At 36.3% G+C, this 24,181-nt stretch overlaps 1 protein-coding gene across 1 annotated transcript in view; it reads right to left on the reverse strand.

The window, feature by feature from the left end:
* Positions 1–1,874: 1,874 nt before the first annotated feature.
* LIN7A (lin-7 homolog A, crumbs cell polarity complex component) overlaps positions 1,875–24,181 on the reverse strand; it is a 147,655-nt gene continuing 125,348 nt past the window's right edge. Inside the window, exons 5-6 of the mRNA XM_003811659.6 lie at positions 20,924–21,142; positions 1,875–7,085 (exon numbers count right to left, since the gene is read on the reverse strand). Coding sequence (XP_003811707.1) covers positions 20,924–21,142 — 219 coding nt within the window. The 3' untranslated portion in view covers positions 1,875–7,085. The remainder of the gene's footprint in view (positions 7,086–20,923; positions 21,143–24,181) is intronic.

The following is a 24,181-nucleotide window of genomic DNA, read 5'->3' on the forward strand; positions in this document are numbered from 1 at the left end:
GATCTGTTAACAATAATTTAGGAAAATGTCTTTCTAAAAAACTATAAACTTGTTTTTATCTATAAATACTGATATAAAACAGTTCAAAATTTCTTCCTAATATTTTCACTAGAAATTAGGGTTACTGAGAGTTAAAATTGGAGTTAATGTAATTAAAACTACTAGATATGAAAAAAACAATTATTTATACAGAATGTATAAACAAAAGCAAGATACGCTTTTGGTGAGGAAAGTTGTAAAGGCATAAAAGTGTGTGTTGACATAAAAATAATTTTGTCTAGTGTAGAAGTTTCTTAAAAATTTCAAATTGAATACGAAATAGGTAAAACTAAATGAATATAGAGAGTTTGGAAGAGCTAGAAAATGTAAAACAAAAAAGGGTGTATGAAAATATTGTGTGGCTATAAGATGACAGATCTGATAGATTTATAAGGTTTTATTAAAATTAGCTTTAGTGTTGATAATATACTAATCCAAAAATAAAATTTGGTTTTCTCTTTTGAACAAAAATTTTATGTAGTGTTATTATGTCAGTAAAATGTTTTTGTTCACCTTTTGAGTAAAAAGCAAAAAATAAGAAACAGTGATGAGAGAGAGACATATTCCATCTCATGCTCTATCTCTCAGGTATTTTGATTGTTTGGGAAACCGGGTCTTCTCTCAAAGAGTAAAGGTTTTTGCTTTTTTTCAAAATCTTTAAATTATTATTTCGGCTACATGGATGATCATTATTTTACAGTGGCCTGTGATTCTATTTTGGTTAAGTGTTTTAAAACACATATTTGACAGGTTTCCTAAAATCAAATTTCATCTTCATAATTAAGTCTTTTTTTTTTGACCTCTAAAGTTAGGATGCTAGAGAAGGTCCCTGCAGCATCCAAAAGCGAGAGAAATAGAATTATTTGATGTGTTAAATTACATGGGAAGCCTTATCAAATAAGAAATGATGTTTAACCTTCTTTGAGTTGTATTTCATAAATATGTTATTAATATATGTTCCAAAATTGTATGGGACTCCTAAAATTCTGATATGTCTGGGTATAGACTATCTATCACTCATAATTATGGTTAATATGTTAAATTATTGTAGGCCACAGAAATAACCAAATTTCCTTGTGGATTGTGTCCTTATGCCTATCTTAAGTCATTTCCACAGTTAATTGCTTAATTCTGATGCAGTTTCTGAAAACTTCACAAGCAAGCAAAATCCTAGAATATTGTGTCTTCAAAGAGGTTTGTGAAAGGATGGAAAGGACACTGATAAACATTCTTGAATATAGGTTTCTGGTAACTACATGACCATATAATTTGAACTGGGTAAAAATTCCCTTTATGATTCATTTTATAATAAACCAGTAAACTAAGTAGGTGTTTTCCTCAGTTTTGTGAGCTGTCCAAGCTGAACCCAAAGAAGGGCTTGTGAGAATCTCAGTCTCCAGCCAGTCAAAGGACAGGTGACAACCTACTACTTGCAATTGGCATCTTAAGTAGGCTAAGTGTTGTGAGACTGAGCCCTCAATCTGTGGAATCTACACCATCTTCAAGTAAATAGTTTCAGAATTGAATTGAATTATAGGATATCCATTTGGTACCTGCTTGGAAAATTGATGGGGTGGGGGCAGTGAGGAAACCTTTACATTTGGTCACAGAAGTGTTCTATGTTGAGTTTGAGACTAGAAAGCAAAAAAAAAATTTGTCTTTTCCTTTACAGAATCTAAGCGCTCAATAGAATGACACCACTGTGTGGTCAAGAATGGAGAAACCCAAGAAACTTAGCATCCCAATATTCAGGTGTCTTCAGTATCTAAAAATTCTTTTACATCCATGCTTTAAAAGAACTTAAAGTCATTTGATAATGAAAACAATACTTCCAGTTTGGTGTCTAATACTTTTACTTCCCAGCAGCATAATACCACTTTGGTCAGGTTGAACCACTGCACAATTTTGCAGCTCTTTCAGAAAAATAATGAAAACAATTGGAAAGACATGATGTACATGCAAATGGTGAGAAAATGATACTATTGTCCAATCCTTCCCCGTAAATGTAAAATATCCTTAGTTCATCTCCAAACTGTGTATTTATTATAAGCCCTTACATCAGGGATTTTGTTTCTTTCAGTTTTTGTAGCACCAAATAGACACAGTGGCTAACAAGAAATAAATCTGAAAAGTCACTGAAATATTTATCACATGTCAGAAATTTTCTGGTCTGTACCTTTAACCATGTTCCTGGCTTCACACATTCTTCTTAAGAGTAAGCTATAACATAAGATTGAGTTCTCACCCTGTGTTTGCTACTGATGTGATTTGTTTACCATGAATAATACTTTGTTAATATCTTTTGTATATTACTTTACAATTTCCAAGTATTTTATATACAGTGACTCACTTAGTGACTCATTCATTTTAATGTAATGGTGTCCCCCAAACCACAGATAATGATTAGACACATGAACTCTTGTGTCAGACTGCGTGGGTTCAAATCCCAGTTCCACCTGCTAGCTGTGTGACCTTGGACAAGTCACATAATATATCTGTGCTTCAGTTTGTTTATCTATAAAATGGAACCTACTGAATAGAGTTGTTGAAGGGATTTAGTGAGATAGTCCATAAAAGCACTCAGCACAGTAGCTAGAAAATAGAGCTGCATAAATGTTAGTTATGAATAAATTACTTACCTACCTCACTGGGGTATAACCGTGGTTTATAGATAAACTAAGCAGCATTTTTGAGCAGTGGTTTTAGAAAAGCAAGCTCACACAAATCTGTGCAGGGAGTATTTCATGACTTCCATGGGGTGAGGAATTTTATTTTTTCTATCAGGTGTGAAGAGGACCCAATGGACAGTAAACTCTCTAGTTATTGCTAGGGTAAATGTTGGAGAGTTTCTCACAGTAAGCTCCAAGAGGGATTGTGTCTGTCTTGTTTGCTGTTGCATTTCCAGAACCTAGCATGCACTAGGTACACAATAAGTATTTGTTAAATGAATAAACACATGGAAACATCTGAGTAAGTATGTGATTAAACTTCAGCTTAGTGTATTCCAGGAATCAAATATGAAAGGATAAATGATCTTTTGAAAATAGGAAGAGATTTAGGGATGGTGTCTCCAATTATTATGAATTTCTTAGAGAACAGTTGTTAATAAATATCAAAGGGGATAATATGCCTGATGATCTTTTTATATAAAAATGAAAATATCTTTTATAAAATTTAAAAATGGGGTTTTATGTTTGAATCATTCCTGCCAGATAATTCAGGAAGCTTGTATAAAGAACTAGAAAGGTTGAGTTCAACTCAGCATAAAAACTCTGTATCCCCAAACATTGTTCCTTATCCACCGTTCAAATGTCCTCAAATCTTTGAAGCCTTTAAAGTAATTAATGAAATTTCAAATTCATACATCTAAAAAGTTTTTATATAGACTCAAAATATGGTTCTAACCATGAAACTTAGAAATCATAGTGACAATCAGTATAATATAAGCTGGTAAAATTTGTGAGATTTTCAGAAGGCAAAATCCATGTTTTTTGTCTATTCACTGATTCAGCCATTTATTCATCCAACAAATACCGAGTGCCTACATTGTGCCAGGCAGCGGTCAAGGCAGTCACAGCCCTTTCTCTATAGTTTTCCAGCTAGAGAGGGATGAGATGGGTCGGACCACCCCATATTTTGGAAGATCTTTTTCTATGGTGGCCTCCCTGAATCTTCAGAGCATTGAGTTCTACGTTGTCTAAAGCTGGTCTTATGAACAGGCTGTGTCTGTATGATAAAAACAAACTAGTTAAAAGATGAGAAATTTAGGCATTATTCACACATCCACACATATCTATAGATGTTTAAAATAATGTAGACAAAATATTCCACCTCTTGGGGTCCTACGGGCACAGTTGAGTAACATGAAATGAGATAAGATCAGTTTGATGTCACAGTTGAAAACTGCATTTGTAAATCTGTGTAATCCATCTCTAGCCAAGTTCTTTGGAGACAGTCTAAAATCCTTAAAAAGCCTCTGCATGCTAGATTTTGCATTTAGATCTAAGTATTGTCTTAAAAGATTGTGATTGTTCACATAACTGGAGAATTCCCTATTGACTACATGATTGAGGAAACACAAAAGTCTGTTATTCTTTCCAAAGTCAATTGTAACTTAAGCTCATTATCTCCCTGCAGATGTTCTATTTCAAATGACAACAGAATCAAAATGTAAATGCTCCAGTGAAAAGGCTTGGAAACTCTTTTACTGAACTGTGCTCTATGTATTTGTCTTCAAAATCATAGCAGGAAAAAGTTTAGAAAAATCTATCCCACCGGCCACTGACCTAAAAAAGGGAAAAAATTAAATTTCACCAGGATTTCTGGTGATATCATAGCAGTTTTTAAAATTATAACGTTTAATACCTAATTTGTTTATTACATTGAATTGAGCTTCATGTCAGAGCAATGCAGGTTTTTATTTTAATATAATTTGGGACATGTCAGTAGCTCTAATATGATCGTTAATAATGAAGATAATTAGTGTAATACAAGTTGTGGTAATTTCCTTCTTCTTCTGGCTTCAGTGAAACTTAAGAGAACCACAGGTGGCTTAAGTCTTAGTGATGGCTACCTCTGATTAAAACTTTAGGAAAAGACTTACATTTCAACCAACAATATTTTACTGAAGGAAAATGGTCATTTGTATATGAGACCACTCTGACGTATAATCCATCCTTAGATGTCCTAGGTGTGATGGATTGCTTCCTTACTTTGACAAACAATCTGGTATGCCTTTATCAGCACTTAACATTAACCAAATGAAGCATAAATACAAAGGCTTCTAGAAAACACAAATGTAAACTATCTTACCGTTTGATAGTTGTTTCTGTAACACTGTGACAATATTTGTATTGATGTGAAACCATATGATAACTTTAATTTTGACCAAACATTTATGACTAAGTGAAAACATACTCACTCACCTTAAGCTCCAAATTTATACAATGTATTGAAATGTGTTGAAATGACCATTTTCTCATGACAAGGGTTCAGTGATTTCCCTTCATGAGAATCCTGTGGCATTGCCTGAATAGCTTTAATATATCTTTGTTAAATGATAACTAAAATATATGTTTTATTAAATTTTTCTTATAAAAATGTGAACTATCTCTTTCAAACTGAATAATACATCGTCTCCATTCATTCCCTTTTATCATGCTTGTCCTTTTTGTAAATCTATTTTACATAACATACAGGGTCCTAACTGCCCCCACCTCACCACCCCCGTTCTCTCTAGTAAAAAATGATATGTATTCAAGGATGGGAATCTGTTATCACAGGGGGGCATTGTTGAAATTAGCAATTGTCCTAGTTTCCTTGCTGTTTTTCCTCTGGTGAGGGATGCATTGTGAAGAGCAGGGAAAACCTGGTATTGACAATACTATCACCCAACAGGGCATAATAAAATGTGCTGGGTAGTTTTGATTGGTTTTGTTTTATTTTCAAGAAGACAGTCTAAACTGAGCTTCATACATTTCTATTTTGGGGGATTATCTGAAGTGTCAAATTGTATTGTATCTTGGGGAATCAATTTCTGTATTTGAGAAAAGGGAACATTCAAATATTTGCCTGTGGTTTCCTGATCTATTTTGAATACTTCAACTAAGCAATTATTCTTTTCTTAGGTTCATTTATGTGCTTAAGGTATTCAAATGCCCAAACAATTATTGCTTCCTATTTATTTCATAAAGTAAAATCAGACTTAGGTGCCTAGATTTACCATAAACCAAAAATTATGACCTGTAAATGTAGTTCTAACAGATTATTTTCCAGTGAATGATATTTTCTGAAAGATGATATCTCATTGTCTATTTACCTATGGGAATATATTAACAAAGTTGGTGATTTTATTTTATTTTTTCTAGAGGAAGCAGCATCTGCCATTCACAATATTGATATCACTGGTTTCCACCTGCCCAATTATAAAAGAAATAATACTTGTTTATCTTAGAGTGCCAAAAATATCTAGCTTATATTTGGGGAAATTGACCTAAACTTTGTGTGACACAAATATTTGAATATATATGCACATATAATTTAGTTTTGCTAAGCTTTAAAATATGAAATAGGCTTCTATGACAGCACATCAGTGTGAGTAGAGTTTAGATTTCTTCAGTGTTTATCAATCAAAAAGTATAAAACTCAACAAAAAATATTGAGAGTGGGTTTATGTATATAACATACGAGAATCTGTTCACGGGGCTAGGTCCTTTGCTAGTATTCTCTTACTAGATTCTTAATACTTGGTAAGAAAAGAACCTAAGTTGTAACAAATGCACTCTGATAATATATATTTTATAGAATAAATATACATTGTACTCTGTTGGAATTAATAGATACAAGCAATAATTAAAAACTACAGTGCTAGAGTTCCTACACTTGCTTCTAACAAACTAAAAGTTGAGCTAAAATTGGTCCATTCTATTAATGCATAATAAAATTCGTGGAAACAAAAGAAAAAGCCGATTGCTTCTAGAACCTGAAGAAAATATAAATATAGTATGATACCTTGCGATTTTCAAGAGGAAAACAGGTTGAACTTGCAATTAACTGGAATTCCAATTCAGACAACTCAGCACTATGGATTGTGGAGCAGGTGAGGGTAAGGAGCAATGTGTAGGTTTCACTTTGAACTGATGCAGTTTGAATTATAGCCTAATGAGGGGTTTGCTAATACCTGGAAAAGCTATGGACCCAAGATTCACTCAATCTTGGCCCTGGTGATTTATTTAAAAGTCATAGACTTTATTCTTCTTACACTGTTTCAGTTTGCAGACTAGAAAACCTCTCCCTCTGCACACTGAGAATTCCCACTGCAGTGAATGGAAGGTCAATGTATGTAAAGCCCACGTGAGCAGTGGCGGTTCAAGCCCAGAGAAAGAAGGTGTCGAGTTGCCTTGGTAAAGAATTTATACACCATGTGTTCACAGCTTCTTGACAGGTATAATTATCAGTGTTGTCTTTTACTATGTGCTGGGATTCTGAAGCACGGTTTCAAATTTGTGACTATCGGATGTTTGATCAAGTAGCTTTCCCTCAAGGGCCTGAAAGAGAAAAAGAGTGAAGAGAAATCAGTGATTAGTATTCATTTGTCAACTACAATATGCTAAAAATATCAAAAGAGCATATGCTATGTGAGAACAGCAAGGATTATTTTGGGTGCTATCATTCATGCACCATCTTCCACATATGAAAAAATTCGTTTGATGTTTGCAAAGGAAGTAATTATCAAATGAGGATGGAAAAGCCACAGTTGTTCCCTAAAATGAAATAAAGAACACCAGTTTGGAAACATTTCAAATGTAAAACATTTCCTTCTTCCATTTCCAGATGATTCTATTTTTCCTCATGAAGGCAAAGAATAACCAACATTTATGTTACGACTCTTAGGGCTTTTAGTAGTGCTTTTGTTGAGGTAGAAGCCAGCAAAACCTCTCTCTGCTAGGCTGGGAGCACCAATATTCCTTCTCTGACGTGGACATTAAATCTGTCTCTCTTCATAAGGTCAGTCTGACACCACATGAAACAGAGTAGGCAATTACCTCTATGGTCAGATTTTGGGGAGCAGTCTTGCCAGATACTACCCCCATACCTGCCACTCTTCCACTATTAGAGGGTCATTTCTTTCAGAGAGAACAGTGATTTTTACATCTTCGTTCTCAAAGCTGCAGATATTTTTATTTCAATGAATGCCAAGCACCATATTGAAAACAGATTTTAACAAAATTGTTCTGTTTACTTTGCATCAACACTCTCCAGCTGTCATGCTTTAAAGAGATGTGCCCAACCTCCCCTGGGGCCTACTGAGTGGATTGAAAACCGTGCATAAAGCCATTGTGTTTCCTCAGGAGTCACCAACGAGATATTATATAACAACACATGAGCATTAACATTTTAACTATTATAATATCATCACTCCAACTACTACTTCTATCACTAATGAAAATTTATTGAGTGCTCACTAAGTGTCACATATTTTGCTAAGAGTTTCACATTTTTTTTCATATTTAATCTCCACAACAGACCATTTTACTGAATCTTAGATTGAATAACTTCCTAAAGGTCATTTAGCTACAAAGTGACCAGAGATCTAGACTGAGTTCTTTTTTTTTTTTTTTTTTTGAGTTGAAGTAAATCTTCACTTCCCAGACTCAAGTGATTCTTCTGCCTCAGCCTCCTGAGTAGCTGGGACTACAGGCATGTGCCACCACCCCCAGCTAATTTTTGTATTTTTAGTAGAGATGGGGTTTCCCCATGTGAGCCAGTCTGGTCTCAAACTCCTGACCGCAGGTAATCTGCCTGCCTTGGCCTCCAAAGTGCTGGGATTACAGGTGTGAGCCACCGTGCCTGGCCTAGAGGCTGAGTTCTTAATGAATTAAATGATAATATAACTACATGTCCTGAAGGAATGGGACTCAGAACAGGGGAATTTTAGTAAGTCTTGGATCTCTTCATCTATCCAGGGCAGGAGTCAGCCTGAGAGAGATCACTGGGCATTCAACATGTGGGCCACTGACATACCTGTTGGGAAGAACCAGCTGCAACAAATGTTAGTATTGCCCTCAGTCATGATTTATAATTTAACTGATTAACAATTTATTTTTAAGAAAAGCTTCTTTTCCATATTAGTGTGTCTTGTTGATCAAATTGCCTACTAACTCTTAAAAGAGCCATTGTGGTAGGCAGAATAGTGCCTCCTCATCCACTAAATGTTAAGTCCACATCCTAATCTCCAGAACCTATAAATATGTTTGATTACATGACAAAGGGCAGTTAAGGTTGTAAATGAAATTAAGATTGCTAAGAAGCCTATGTTAAAATAGGGAAATAACCCTGGATTATTTAGTTCAATCCAATGTAATTAAAAGTGGAAGAAGGATGAGTCAAAGAAAAAAAATCACAAGAGAAATTTAAAGAATATTTTGAACCAAGTAAAAATAAAAAATAAAAATGTTTTGATAAGTTGTGGGAACCAAAAAATCAATCATCTATGCTTCTTCCTTAGGAAACTAGAAAAAGGGCAAATTAAATCCAAAGTAAGCAGAAGAAAACAAATAATAAACATTAATGCAGATTAATTTTTCATTAATAAAAATTAATGTGGAAGAAATCAATGAAATTGAAAATAGGAAATTAATAGAGAAAATCAATGAAATCAAAAGCTGATTATTTAAAATGATCAATAAAAACCAAGCACTGTAGTCCCAGCTACTCAGGAGACTGAGATGGAAGAACTATGTGAGCCCAGGAATTTAAGTCCAGCCTAGGCAACATAGCAAGACCCTTCATCTCCAAAAAAATAAAAAGACGGATAAAATCAATAAACTTCTAGCCAAGCTAACAAAAAGGAAGAGAAGACACAAATTATTACCTCTATTAGAAATGAAAGCAGTCACATCACTACAAATACCATGGACATTAAAAGCATAGTAAAAAAAATACTATGAACAACTTTATATCCACCATTTTGATAACCTAGATGAAATGGACAATTCCTTGAAAGACACAGTCTGGGCTGGGTGCGGTGGCTCACACCTGTAATCCCAGCATTTTGGGAGGCCGAGGCTGGCGGATCACCTGAGGTCGGGAGTTTGAGACCAGTCTGACCAACATGGAGAAAACTGGTCTCTACTAAAAATACAAAATTAGCTGGGCATGGTGGCGCATGCCTCTAATCCCAACTACTCGGAAGGCTGAGGCAGGAGAATTGCTTGAACCCAGGAGGTGGAGGTTGCAGTGAGCTGCGATCGCGCCATTGCACTCCAGCCTGGGCAGCAAGAGTGAAACTCTGTCTCAAAAAAAAAAAAAAAAAAGACACAATCTGCCAAAACTCACATGAGAAGAAATAGACAATTTGAATAGGTCTATATTTATAAAAGAAATCGAATCAATAATTAGTAGCCTTCCAAAGCAGGAAGCACCAGACCCTGATAGGTTCACTGGAGAATTCTACCAAAATTTAAGAAATAAGTTATACCAATTGTCTATAATTGCTTTCAGCATATCAAATAGAAGCAGAGCGAATATTTCCTAACTCATTCTATATGGCCAGCATTACATTAATACCAAAGCCAGACGAAGACACTGGAAGAAAAAAAAACCAACTACAGACCAATATCTCTCAAGAACATAAATTTAAAAACCCTCAACAAAAGTTAGCAAATCAAATCCAACAAGATTTAAAAATGTTAATGACCTTAATGTCCATTCAGAAGAGATTGATTATTGTATACCTAGAAATTAAAACTTTACACAGATATTTAAAATGTAGACCTAAGTCTACTAATGTTAACCATATTGTTTAATTTTTAAAAATCAGGTTATAATTTAGCACATAAAATATGAGTGAAAATAAGCATATATATATATAAACACATACATATAAACATACATATATAGAAATAACATTTCTGGAGAAAAACAATGTGTATTAAAATGAAGTGAGATTATAGCTGAAAAGTTAATTTATTCTTTATACTTCTCTACTGTCTAAAAATTTTGCAATGAAAAAGTGTCACTTTCATACACAAACATCAAATGTAAATCAATAGAAATAAATTAACAGTTTTACAAGCACCAAGACAACAACGAAAGTGAAAGAGGGGGACAGAAAACAGCGTTGTGATGAAGGCAGAGGTCAGAGAAATGCAATGTGAGAAGGATTCCACTACCGCTACTCGTTTTGAAGATGGAGGAAGGGCCCAGGAAGCAATGAATTTTCCCTCAGAGCCTCCTAAAGCCCAGTAAAACTGTGTTGGACTTCTATCCTACAGAATTACAAGATATATTTTTTAAATTGTATATTCAATTGGCAAATAATAATTGTATACATTTGTGATGTACAAATAAATTTGTGATGTATAAATATATTGAATTGATGTTTTGATATGTTTAAAATGTGAAATGATTAAACCAGATAAAATAATTAACACATTTTATCACCACACATACTTATTTTTTGTGGTGGAAATATTTAAAAGCTATCCTTTTAACAATTTTGAAATAGATATTATTATTTAACTCATCATTCTGTGCAATAGATCACTAAAGCTTATTCCTCCTGTCTAACTGAAACTTTATACCCTTTGGTCAACTTCTCCCCTTTCTTTCCCTGATCACCCTTCTCCTCTACCTCTGATAATCACTATTCTACTCTCTACTTCTATGAGTCTAACTTTTTTTTTTTTTTTTTTTTTTTGAGACAGAGTCTTCCTCCGTCGCCCAAGCTGGAGTGCAGTGGTGCGATCTCGGCTCACTGCAACCTCCACCTCCCGGGTTCAATCTATTCTTTTGCCTCAGCCTCCTGAGTAGCTGGGATTAGAGGTGCACCACCACACCTGGCTAATTTTTGTATTTTTAGTAGAGACAGGGTTTCACCATATTGGCCAGGCTGGTCTCAAACTCCTGACCTCGTGATCCACCCACTTCGGCCTCCCAAAATGCTGGTATTACAGGTGTGAGCCACCGCACCTGGCCGAGTCTAACTTTTTAAGATTCCGCTTATAAGTGAGACATGTGGTATTTGTTCTTCTGTGCCTGGCTTATTTCACTTAGCACAATGTCTTCCAGGTTCATCCATGTTGTTGCAAATGAAGGATTTCCCTCCCTTTTAAGGCTGAATAGTATTCTGTTATGTATATCCATTTAGCTGAAGCTGGACACTTACGTTGCTCCCTTATCTTAGCTATTGTGAACAATGCTGCAATCTACATGTACTGCAGGTATCCTTTTAACATGCTAATTTCAATTCATTTGGATATATCCCCAGAAGTGAGATTGCTGGATCATATGGTGGTTCTAATTTTAGTTTTTGAGGACCCTCCTCCATATCATTTTCCAAAATGGCTGTATTAATTTACATTCCCACCACTGGTGCACAAGGATTCCTCTTACTCCATCCCTTGCAAACACTTGTTATATTTTTTCTTTTTTAAAATTTAAAATTTTACTTTTTTTTTTTTTTTCAGAGATGGGGGTCTCACTGTGTTGCCTAGGGTGGACTCAAATTCCTGGACTCAGGCAATCCTCCTGCCTCACCCTCCTCCTCCTGTGTAGCCAGGACTACAGGTGCTTGCTACCACATCTGGCTTTGTCTTTTTTTGACAACAGCCATTCTAACTGGTGTGAGGTGAAACCTCACTGTGGTTTTAATTTGCATTACCCTGATTATTAGTGACAATGAGCATTTTTCATGCATCTGTTGGCTATACCTTAGGCTTCTTTTGAGAAATGTCTATTAAGTCATTTCCCCATTTTTGATTAGGTTATTTGTTTTCTTGCTACTGAGTTGTTTAAGTTCCATACATATTTTGGATATTAGTCCTTTATCAGATGTATGGTTTGCAAATATTTTCTTCTAATCCATGGGTTATTTCTTCAATCTGTTAATTGTTTCCTTTGCTGTGAAGAAGCTGCTTAGTTGGGTAGAATCCTGTATGTCTATTTTTACTTTTGTTGCCTGTGATTTTGGGAAGGTATCCAATAAATCTTTGCCCAAACCAATGTTGTGGAGCGTTTCTTTCATTTTCGTCTAGTAGTTTCACAGTTTCAAGTCTTACAGTTAAGTTTCCAATCACTTTAAGTTGGTTTTGTTATGGGGTGAGATAAGGGTCCAATTTCATTCTTCTGCTTTGGATATCCAGTTTTCCCAACACCATTGATTGAAGAGATTGTCCTTTATCCATTGCATGTTTTTGATACCTTTGTCAAACATCAATTAACTGTAAATATGTGGATTTATTTCTGGGTTCTCTAGCTTGTTCCATTGGTCTATGTGTCTGTCTTTATGTCAATAGCATGTTGTTTTGATTACCATAGCTTTGTAATAGACCCTGAGGTCAGGTAGTGTGAAGCCTTCAGTCTGGTTCTTTATGCTCAAAGTTGATTTGGCTATTTCATGTCTTTTGTGGTTCCATGCAAATTTTGGGATTTTTTTTTCCTACTTCTGTGAAAAATGACATTGGAATTTTGATAGTAAGAGCATTGAATTCTACAGCATTATAGGAAACAATAAATTTGTGTTATTTTAAGCTACTATATTTGTGGTAATTTTTATGGTAGCCATGGAAAGCTAATGCATCTTTGAGGATGAAGTAATTTGAAGTATGGGGTACTATTTTAAAGGTAATCGATAAGGGTGATTTGGATAACTGCATAAGACTGAATCCCCAGACAGTTCACAAATATGTCTGTGAAGTGGGATCAGGAAAAGTAAGGGTGGCAACATGAATAAGAGCAAGAGGCTTTAAAGCCCATGTTCCTGGGTTTGAATCATGGCCCTATTACTTGTTATAATAGCTGTGAAATGTTAGGTACATTGAAAAAACTCCTATATGCTTCAGTTTCCTACTTTATTTTTAAATTTTTTTAATTTTTAATTTTTGTGTGTACATGATGTATATATTTATGGGGTCTATGAGATGTTTTGATACAGACATGCAATGTGTAATAATCACATCATGGAAAGTGGGGTATGCATCCTCTTAAGTATTTATCCTTTGTGTTACAAACAATCCAGTTGTACTCATTTAGTTATTTTTAAGGGTATAGCTAAATTATTATTGACTATAGTCACCCTGTTGTGCTGTCAAATACTAGGCCTTATGCATTCATTGTGTTTTTGTACCTGTTAACCATCCCCACCTCCCTCCCCACTCCTCCACTATCCTTCCCAGCCTCTGGTAACCATCCTTCTACCCTCTATCTCCATGGGCTCAATTGCTTTGATTTTTAGTTCCCACAAATAAGTGAGAATATGTGATGTTTGTCTTTCTGTGCTTGGCTTATTTCACTGAAAATAATGATCTCCATGTTATTGCAAATTTCTGATTTTTTTTTTTTTTTTTCTGAGACAGAGTCTTGATCTGCCATCAAGGCTGGAGTGCAGTGACATGAACTTGGCTCACTGCAACCTCCAGCTCCTGTGTTCAAATGATTCTTGTGCCTTAGCCTCCAAAGTAGCTGGGATTATAGGCATGTGTCACCAGCTCTGGCTAATTTTTTTTTCCTTTTTTTTGTATTTTTACTAGAGATGGGGTTTTGCCATGTTGGCCAGGCTGGTCTCAAACTCCTGGCCTCAAGTGATCCAGCCGCTTTGGCCTCCCAAAGTATTGGGATTACAGGTGTGAGCCACCGTGCCTGGCATGAATCTCATTCTCTTTTATTGCTGAATAGTACTCCATTGTGTATAAGTACCACATTTTCTTTATCCATTCATCTGTTGATGGACACTTAGGTTGCTTCTAAATCTTGGCTAATGTGAACAGAGCTGCAGCAAACATGGGAGTGCAGATATCTGCAGTGGGAACCTCCAAACTGTTCTCCATAGTGGTTGTACTAATTAGTTTACTCTTTAAAACAAGATTAAACATAGTACCTAATCTACATAAGGCTATTGTAAAGATTAAGTAATTTAATATATATGAAGCACTTAAAAGAGTTCTTGGCACACACTAATTGTTTAATAAGTGTTAGTCAGCTTTATGATTATTTCTGTCCGGTGTTCTGCTTGGAAACTCTGGGTTCCTTGCATTCGATTTTATTGGAGTCATCCCCTGGAACTTGGTTTTCTCAGTGACTAGGCTGATAGTTTTGGTAATAATTCCCTGGATTAGATCATCAGGATCATGCATGTGGTAATGCTAGAAGAAGGTAGAGAAGGGTTTTAAAGGCAGGCAAAATAAAGAAAATGGGGGGTCTTTAGAGTAGGAGGAAAAAGAGATTTGGTGAGGCCACTGGCAAATGCCAGCAACTTTGTAAATTTAATAAGATACAGGCTGGTTTTGACTGGAATGAATTCTCCACCCTAGATCCAGCCATGGAGGTCAGGGACACGATTTTGGTCTTGACTTCCTCAGAATGTTGATATCTCCAGAGATATTCCTCTTTCTTCTTATTTTTATTTTTTGAGAATCTGGGTGAAATATTATATACATGGAGTCACAATAAAAAACTGAGGTGCTTCAAGCTGAATAAATATAACACTCTGACATGGTTTGACTGTGTCCCCACCCAAATCTCAACTTGAATTGTATCTCCCAGAATTCCCATGTTGTGGAAGGGACCCAGGGGGAGGTAATTGAATCATGGTGGCTGGTCTTTCCTGTGCTGTTCTTGTGATAGTGAATAAGTCTCACGAGATCTGATGGGTTTATCAGGGGTTTCTGCTTGTGTTTATTCCGCATTTTTCTCTTGCCGAGACCATGTAAGACGTGCCTTTCAGTCTGGGCATGGTGGCTCACATCTGTAATCCCAGCACTTTGGGAGGCTGAGGTGGGTGGATCACCTGAGGTCAGGAGTTCGAGACCAGCCTGACCAGTATGGTGAAACCCTGTCTCTACTAAAAATACAAAAATTAGCCAGCCATGGTGGCAGGCACCTGTAATCCCAGCTACTTGGGAGGCTGAGGTAGGAGAATCGCTTGAACCCAGGAGGCAGAGGTTGCAGTGAGCTGAGATCGCACCACGGCACTGTAGCCTGGGTGACAGAGAGAGACTCTGTATTAAAAAAACAAAAAACAAACAAAAAATAGTGCCTTTCCCCTCCAGCCATGATTCTGTGGCCACGTGGAACTGTAAGTCCAATTAAGTCTCTTTTTGTTCCCGGTTTTGGGTACATTTTTATCGGCAGCGTGAAAATGAACTAATACAACTCTTTCTCAAAAAAAGTGGGTATAGCATGAATAAAACCCGAATTCATATTCTCTGTTAACATTTCTAGCATATTATTGTACAACAATAATTTTTTTACATTTTAGAAAATGTAATGTGTATCCTTCAATATTATCAAATATAGAAGTTAGGGGAAAAGACGATTGATTTTTACTTTAAGAGAGTTTACAATTAAAAGTAAGCATAAGAGACAAATTTCCTGCACAGTACTTGCATTAAATCTTTTTTCCACTTGTATTCACAATTTACCATTGCTAGTTGCTTTATAACTTTTACCATCTCAGATAAAAAAAAACATATTATTTCTAATTTCAGAGTAGAAATTGCATTTCATTTGATAAACAATAAGATAATATCAGACAAGTATTTTGATTTTACTTGGTTTTTGCTTGACTGGTTAAATTTTATAAAAACCTGAGATGCTTAAAGTCTAATAGTTCAAATTAGCTTCAAACTTTTCTCAGAAGCAACTTAGTAAGAATTAGCAAGTGTGACAATCCCATTTAGTCCTTAAAAATCAAATTAATTAAAATGTAATTAAGAGCTAATGTAAGTCTCTTTGACTGAAGTCACCATAAAATCCATGAATGACATGACTTGGATGTATTTTATTTGTACCTGAAATGGTCACTACAGTTTTATCTCAATGTGTGTGTATTGCAAGTGCCATCTTGGCAGGCACAAATAAAAATTTCATGTTCACTTAAATCGAACTCTACTATATCTCATGCCAGAAATAACATAGTTTGTATAATAAATGCTTTTTACTAAAAATACTAGTCTGTGGTGGTGAAACCATAGGAAATTTAATGAAGATGGAGTTTTTTTTTTTTTTTTTTTTTTTTTTGACGGAGTCTCGCTCTGTCACCCAGGCTGGAGTGCAGTGGTGCGATCTTGGCTCACTGCAAGCTCCGCCTCTTGGGTTCACACCATTCTCCTGCCTCAGCCTCCTGAGTAGCTGGGACTACAGGCGCCCGCCACCACGCCCAGCTATTTTTTTTTTTATTTTTAGTAGAGACGGGGTTTCACCGAATTAGCCAGGATGGTCTCGATCTCCTGACCTTGTGATCCACCCACCTTGGCCTCCCAAAGTGCTGGGATTACAGGCATGAGCCACCGCACCTGGCCCGAAGAAGGAGATTTAATTAAGATGGATGGAACTGAGAAATGGAATTGAGTAATATGGCTGAGCAAATAATTCTGGCCAAGTCGCATACTTTTAAAGATGATTGAATTAGCATAATATTGGAAGTCTTTAGTAAGACCTCAGAAATCTGAATGGGAACATATTTCTTTCAAAATACTTGCGCAATTTTACTATGGACCAATGTGGCAAATCAATTAGGAGAATTGGTATAAGTCTATATTATCAAGGATGAGAGACAAATGAGTTAGCAAAAAGAGTGTAAATGTTTAACTAAGGAATAATGCGTTGTCATTACCACAAAAGAGATCTTTAAGAGTTCTAAAAGTACAAATGTAAAGTGGCTTTACATTTGGAATGGATAACAGAGAAGAAGGATGTGGACAAAATGACTCGTCCTTGTCTGTCTATAGACTTCTGTCTCAACTACATCATCCTAGACCAAGTCACCATATTTCCTGCCTGGACTACTATACATTAGCCTCCTAATTGGTCTCTGCTTCCACTCTCAGTCTGCAATAATCTATTCTCACAGCAGCCAGAGCAATCTTTTTAATAAATCCAACCATGTCTCTCCTGTGCTTAAAAACCTTTAGTGGCTTCCAGTGCAATAAAATCTAACTTCCCTCAGTGGCTCACAAAGCTCTCTGTGACCTGGTCCCCAGCTATCCTATTGACCCCATAGCCACCACCACTGTTCTTCTGACTCACTATTCTCTAACTACTCGGGCTTTCTTTCTGTTCCTCAAACATGCCTGTCATAGAGCTACTGCATTGGCTATTTCTTTCTCTTTTTAGTCTCTTTTCCTGGCTTCTTGTGATTCAGTCTCATCTGCAATGTTACCTCCTTTGAGAGATCTTCCCTGATCACACAGTCAAGTTGCTACCAAGCAGTTCTCTATTTAAACCCCCTATTTTTACTCTGCAAAGTACTGGTCCCAATAGGATATTTTTATTTACTTGTTTATTTGTTTATTAACTATCTCATGCAACCAGAATGTAGGCATGAGGGCAAAAACTTTGCATTATTCATGCCATTTTTGCAGCTCATGAAACAGTGCCTCGCTTGTAACAGTGTCAAATAAATAATGTGCAATAAATGTATTTCTTTTTTTTTTTTTTTTTTTTTTTGAGACAGAGTCTCGCTCTGTCACCCAGGCTGGAGTGCAGTGACGCGATCTCCGCTTACTGCCAGCTCCGCCTTCCAGGTTCACGCCATTCTCCTGCCTCAGCCTCCTGAGTAGCTGGGACTACAGGCGCCCGCCACCATGCCTGGCTAATTTTTTGTATTTTTAGTAGAGACGAGGTTTCACCATGTTAGCCAGGATGGTCTTGATCTCCTGATCTCGTGATCCACCTGCCTCGGCCTCCCAAAGTGCTGGGATTACAGGCATGAGCCACCACGCTTGGCTCCCAATAAATGTATTTCTTAGGATAGAATGCAATTTTAGATAAAGATACTAAAATATGGTACATATAATAAAAAATAGCAGCCTATGAAAGATAGATAGATTGTTGAATTCCCAGGATTGTTGTAGGACAAATCCCTATCTTTTCCCCCTTTTTCTGTGTAGCTTCTTCTTTTCATTTTTTTTTGTGGTTTTTGGAGACAGAGTTTCACTCTTGTTGCTCAGGCTGGAGTGCAATGGCTCGATCTTGGCTTACTGCAATCTCCATCTCCCAGGTTCAAGCAATTCTCCTGCCTCAGCCTCCCAAGTAGCTGGGACTACAGGAGCTAATTTTTGAATTTTAATAGAGACGGGATTTGACGATGTTGGTCAGGCTGGTCTCAAACTACTGACCTCGTCATCTACCCACCTCAGCTTCCCAAAGTGCTGGGATTACAAGCATAAGACACTGCTCCCAGCCTGTAGCTTCTTCTTTTCACAAGTGTCACAAACAATTAAAAGCCTCATGTTATATCCAATATTTCTGTTTGTGCAAATAGTAATCTGATGTTGAATGACCTAAAACCACTATTACCCACAATCATTTTTCCAAGAATATTTGAAGTTCACTTCAAATACACATTCACAGACATCATAGTGTAAAGGTAGCTAACAATATGAACTGTCTTCTTCAAAGGATAGCAAGGAAAATTTATATAACTCCAGAATATCTGATGTTGGCAGATGAAAACCTGATAGAGTAAAAAGGGAAAGAATTCTATGTTTCTGTAAATGCCGTCATGGGAAATCCACTGAAGCTATTTTAGCTTCATATTTTCATCTAAAAAACTTTTTATTGATACTTGCCTTGAAGGTTTTTTTCTGAGGATTAGGGATAAAATGTGATAAGGGCATAGGGCATAGTAGGAACTTCTAAGATGGGGTCTCTTAACATTTTTTCTTCCATTTTCTTGATAATATACAGCAAAACCTGATTTAGTGTTCTTTGTTACAAAGTGGAATTTAGAAAAAGGCAGGAGAATCTTAGACACATTTTATTTCAACTTTACAACTTTTTCAAAACTCTTAAAGTTTTATTTTTCATTGACAAGTAATAATTTTATATATTTATGGATTATAATGCGATATTTCAATGCATGTATACATTGTGGAATGATCAAATCAGGCTACCAAAGTTGTCACCACAAATACTTATTGTTTCTTTGTGGTGAGAATATTTACAGTCCATTCTCTCAGCTATTTTGAAATATGCAATATAGTATTATTAACTATAGTTACCAAGTTGTATAATAGATCATCTTAACTTATTCCCCTTCTACCTAACTGAAACTTGTAACCTTTAGCTAAGACCTTTTCCCTTTTCTCTGTCTACCCTCCTCCCCCAGCCTCCCAGCCTCTGGAAACCACATTCTACTCTCTACTTCTATGAATTAAAGTTTTTCAGATTCCACACATAGGTGAGATCATGTGGTATTTGCCTGCCCATGCTTGGCTTATTTCACTTAGCATGATGTTCTCTAGGCCCATCCACGCTGACAAAAATGACATTTCCTGCTTTTTAAAGGCTAAATATTAAATGGTATATGTCTGTGTGTGTGTGTGTGTGTGTGTGTGTGTGTGTGTAGGTAGATATAGATATCTATCACATACTTACCACATTTAAAAAATGTATTCATCCCTTGATAGCACTTCAGTTGTTTTCATATCTTGGCTGTTGTAATAATGCTGTATTGAACATGGGAGTGCAAACATCTCTTTGACATATTGATTTCAATTCCTTTGAATATCTCCCCAGAAGCAGAATTGCTGGATCATATGGAATTCTATGAACTTTTTTGAGGAACCTCCGTACTGTCTGTCAAATTGGCTGTAGCAATTTATATTCCCACCAAGAGTGTACAAGGGTTCCCTTTTCTTCATATCCTCATAGCACTTGTTATCTTTCCTCTTTTTGATAATAGCCAAATTAAAAGGTATGAGGTGATATCTCATTGTGGTTTTAATTTGCATTTCTCTGATGATTAGAGATGTTGAGCATTTTTTCATATAGCTGTTGGCCATTTGTATGTTAGACACACTTTAAAGGAGCATCCGCAGAGAACTTCAGAATCTCTTACAGCATAGACAGTGGCAGGTCTCAGCTTCATTCTTTTCGGTGGGGCACTTTTCCAATAAATTGCATCTCAGTATTCTAAAGGAGATCTTTCCAGGGTCAGCACTATAAGGTTGTGCAGTTAATACACTGTGTAAAGGCAACTGGCCAACAGGGTGAGTGAGGCCTGGAATCCAGCCCACACTCTTCTCCTTAGGATCTGGGTTTGCACAGAGGCTGCATTTTCTTAATTTGTATAAAAGCATCCTAGAGCCTGTACTTGCCCCTTTCAAAGTATATCATTTTCCAAATTATCTTATATTTGTGGAGAATATAACTGAATGGCACATAAACTATCTTGCTTATATACTTTTAGATAACTGTCTTTTGTTTGATTGATTTTGTTTGGATTATTTAAATCTAATGATTTTGTTTCAGCTAAGAAAATATATTTTAGAACATATCTAAAATATATTTTAAATATATTCATATATACATATATAAATACATATACATATGTGTGTGTGTATATATATATACTCCTTGTATAGAATAAGTCACTTCTCACCTATGACATGTGGTTTTGTTGTGTTTGTTGCTGCTGCTGCTGTTGCTGCTGCTGAATTAGCAATTGCTGCTGCTGCCGACGCCTGGCTGTTCGTAGCTTTTCAAAGCGAGCCTCCATTTCTTCCAGAACTTTTGGGGTGTATCGCACCACCAGCTTGACGCTGTCTTTAGCAGCCTTGAGTAGTTCCACAGCTTTCTCATGGTGTTCTCCTTCCACACTCTGAAAATACAATGACACTTCTTAAAGGGAGGAGGTTCAATGTTCTTTTCCCTGGAGACAAATCTGAAATTAATATCACATTAAGAACCCAAAATTTAAAATTTTAAGAAAACATGGCAAATGAGTTATCTTACCATCATCGTTATTATTTATTACATTGTGGTTAAACTATAAGCAGGTTAGGCTGCACTGGGTCACAGAATGGACTGCATGGGGATTCAGGTCATGAGGGTGAAAAGCAATGAAGACCTAAATTATAATGCTGACATTAGGAATGAAATTTCCAAATTTTATCTGGAAGAGTAAATGCACTAGTCAACAAAATTTTGAAAAAAATTAAAACATAGTAACAAAGAGGAAATTTCTCTATCAGATATTAAAATTTATTAAGAATCTACAATGATTAAAGTGGAGTCTTATTGTGTGTATAAAAGAGATAGTAGAACATAGCACAGAGTCCAGAAGGAGAGTCATCACATGGAAAGCTTTATTTATTATTAATGTGGACTTTAGACCAAAGGAGAAAAGGACTATTAACTAAATTAAATAATACAAAATAATGGAGACCCAATCTCATACGCTAGGCTAAATATAACAGATTAATTAAAATTTAAATGTAAAATAAAAACATAAAGTAACTAAAATAAAAGAAAGGTGAACATTAATCATCTTTCAATAGAAAAGGAATTCTTAATTTAAAATGCCACAGGAAAAATAACCACAAAATCAGATGTGCACAGTGTAAGTTTCTATGTCTCAAACACTGTAAAAAAAAAAAAAAAAAAGGCAAATAAACCAGAAAAACAGTTTCAGTATATGACTGTCATATACTTAGTGCAAAAGGGTTTTTTTTTCTGGTTTATTTGCCCTTTTTTGTTTTTTTTGAGACACAGTTTCACTCTTGTTGGCCAGGCTGGTGTGCAATGGCCCGATCTGGGCTCACCGCCATTTCCGCCTCCTGGGTTCAAGAGATTCTCCTGCCTCAGCCTCTCGAGTAGCTGGGATTAAAGGGGTGCAACACCACACCCGACTAATTTTATATTTTTAGTAGAGATGGCGTTTCACCATGTTGGCCAGGCTGGTCTTGAACTCCTGACCTCAAGCGATCCACCTCCCTCAGCCTCTCAAGCTGCTGGGAGTACAGGCATGAGCCACCGCACCCAGCCTGCCCTTCATTCTTCTAACAAGTCAATAAAGATCTAAGCAGAATGAGCAGTTGACATGCATGGACAAAAAATAAAAAATATAAATGGACAATAGACCTCAGAAAAGATATTCAAACTCCCTAGTAATCAAAGAAGTATAGACCAATATAAAAATAAATATATAGATTTTTTTTTTTTTTGAGATGGAGTCTTGCTCTGTTGCCCAGGCTAGAGTGCAATGGCGCGATCTTGGCTCACTGCAAGCTCCGCCTCCCGGTTTTATGTCATTCTCCTGCCTCAGCCTCCCGAGTAGCTGGACTACAGGTGCCCGCCACCACGCCCAGCTAATTTTTTTCTATTTTTAGTAAAGACAGGGTTTCACCATGTTAGCCAGGATGGTCTCGATCTCCTGACCTTGTGATCCGCCCACGTTGGCCTCCCAAAGTGCTGGGATTACAGGCGTAAGCCACCGTGCCTGGTCAATATTTCATTTTTAACTTAAAAATGATAAATATATATTTTAAAATTTGGTGTACAGACAAGGATGTAGGAAAATTGGACTCAGACTGCTAATAACTTAACAAAAACTGGTGAAATTTTTCTGGAGGGCACTATCGTTATGCATTGAATAAGCCCTTATTATAAGTGAATAATTTTATATTAAGAAAAATCTATTCAGGATACAATCAAATAGGCACACATACTTATAAGATAGATATAGAAAACAAAAAACAAATCAATTCTTGGCTTTTGAGTTTCAAAACAGTCTTTTGAACATCATGGCATAGACAATACTTGGAGAAACTATGCTTCCTCTAAGTAAACACAATGCTGCTTTTTTCCCAATCTTCTGAAGATTCTCCAGGTTAGGATGATGGAGAAGCAAAAAGAAGAAAGTTGTAATTAGACTTTGTAGGACCCTACATAAGGAAACCCTGGCTCCTGCCCCTCCGAGCGGATCACCAGGGCAGATGACAGAACCCTTAATTTACAGGATTGAACTGCCAAGGCCTTTTTGCCTTGCTTCTTGGGTAAAGTACAGAGAAAAAAAATCACTGTGCAGTGTGATAGATGGAGACTGAGATAAGATTAAAGAGTGTCAGACCACCTAGGAGTCACACTGAAGAGGCAGAGAAGGCCACCTTCAATTGTTTGACATTACATTTTCACAATCCAAGCAGAAGGGAAACTCAAAAAGATACTAAATTGAGTTACAGAAAAATAAAGGAAGTGAAATCTTAAGCACCCTTGAATTATACCTTCAGATTCATAATTTCTACTGCAGATTTGGAGACTTAAGGGATCATTTGATCATTGGCTTAGCCACTCAACTAATATGTTTATTAAGCATTTATTCTATGAATTATAGTCTACTATGTTTCTTGAGAAAACATGAAAGGAAGGTAAACTTTGACAGCATCGTGCAATATAAACCCTATTTTCAGTATGTTTGTAATTTCTTTATAACTGGTCCCACGATGATTTGTTAATGCATATAATTTTCCTTTGAAAGGAAAACTTGGTGATTTGGTTGTCTACATACCCTTCTCTAATTTCTTTTTTAATATTAAAACTTACATGTTTATGTTTTAATAATAATGGTTCACCCATTTTCTAGGCCAGATCATCAGTCTGTAGACTTCTTCGTGGCTTTTGTTCTATTTGCTTTTATTTAATAGGGTTGGAGATTCTAGGCCAGACCTTTAGAGGCCCATTATCTCTGTTTTGGCACTGTGTCTGCGATTCAGTTGCTACAGGAGGGCTGTGGTACTAATGTGTGTGGGCCATTAGGCTCTCACGGTGGTGGTGAAGAGTTGAGAGAAATACGGCTGGCTGGTGCACCACACACCAGGCCCTGCAAAACCATCAAGGTTATCCACTTCCAGTCTCTGCT

The sequence above is a fragment of the Pan paniscus genome, chromosome 10, assembly GCF_029289425.2.
Source record: "Pan paniscus chromosome 10, NHGRI_mPanPan1-v2.0_pri, whole genome shotgun sequence".
NCBI classification, from domain to species: domain Eukaryota; kingdom Metazoa; phylum Chordata; class Mammalia; order Primates; family Hominidae; genus Pan; species Pan paniscus.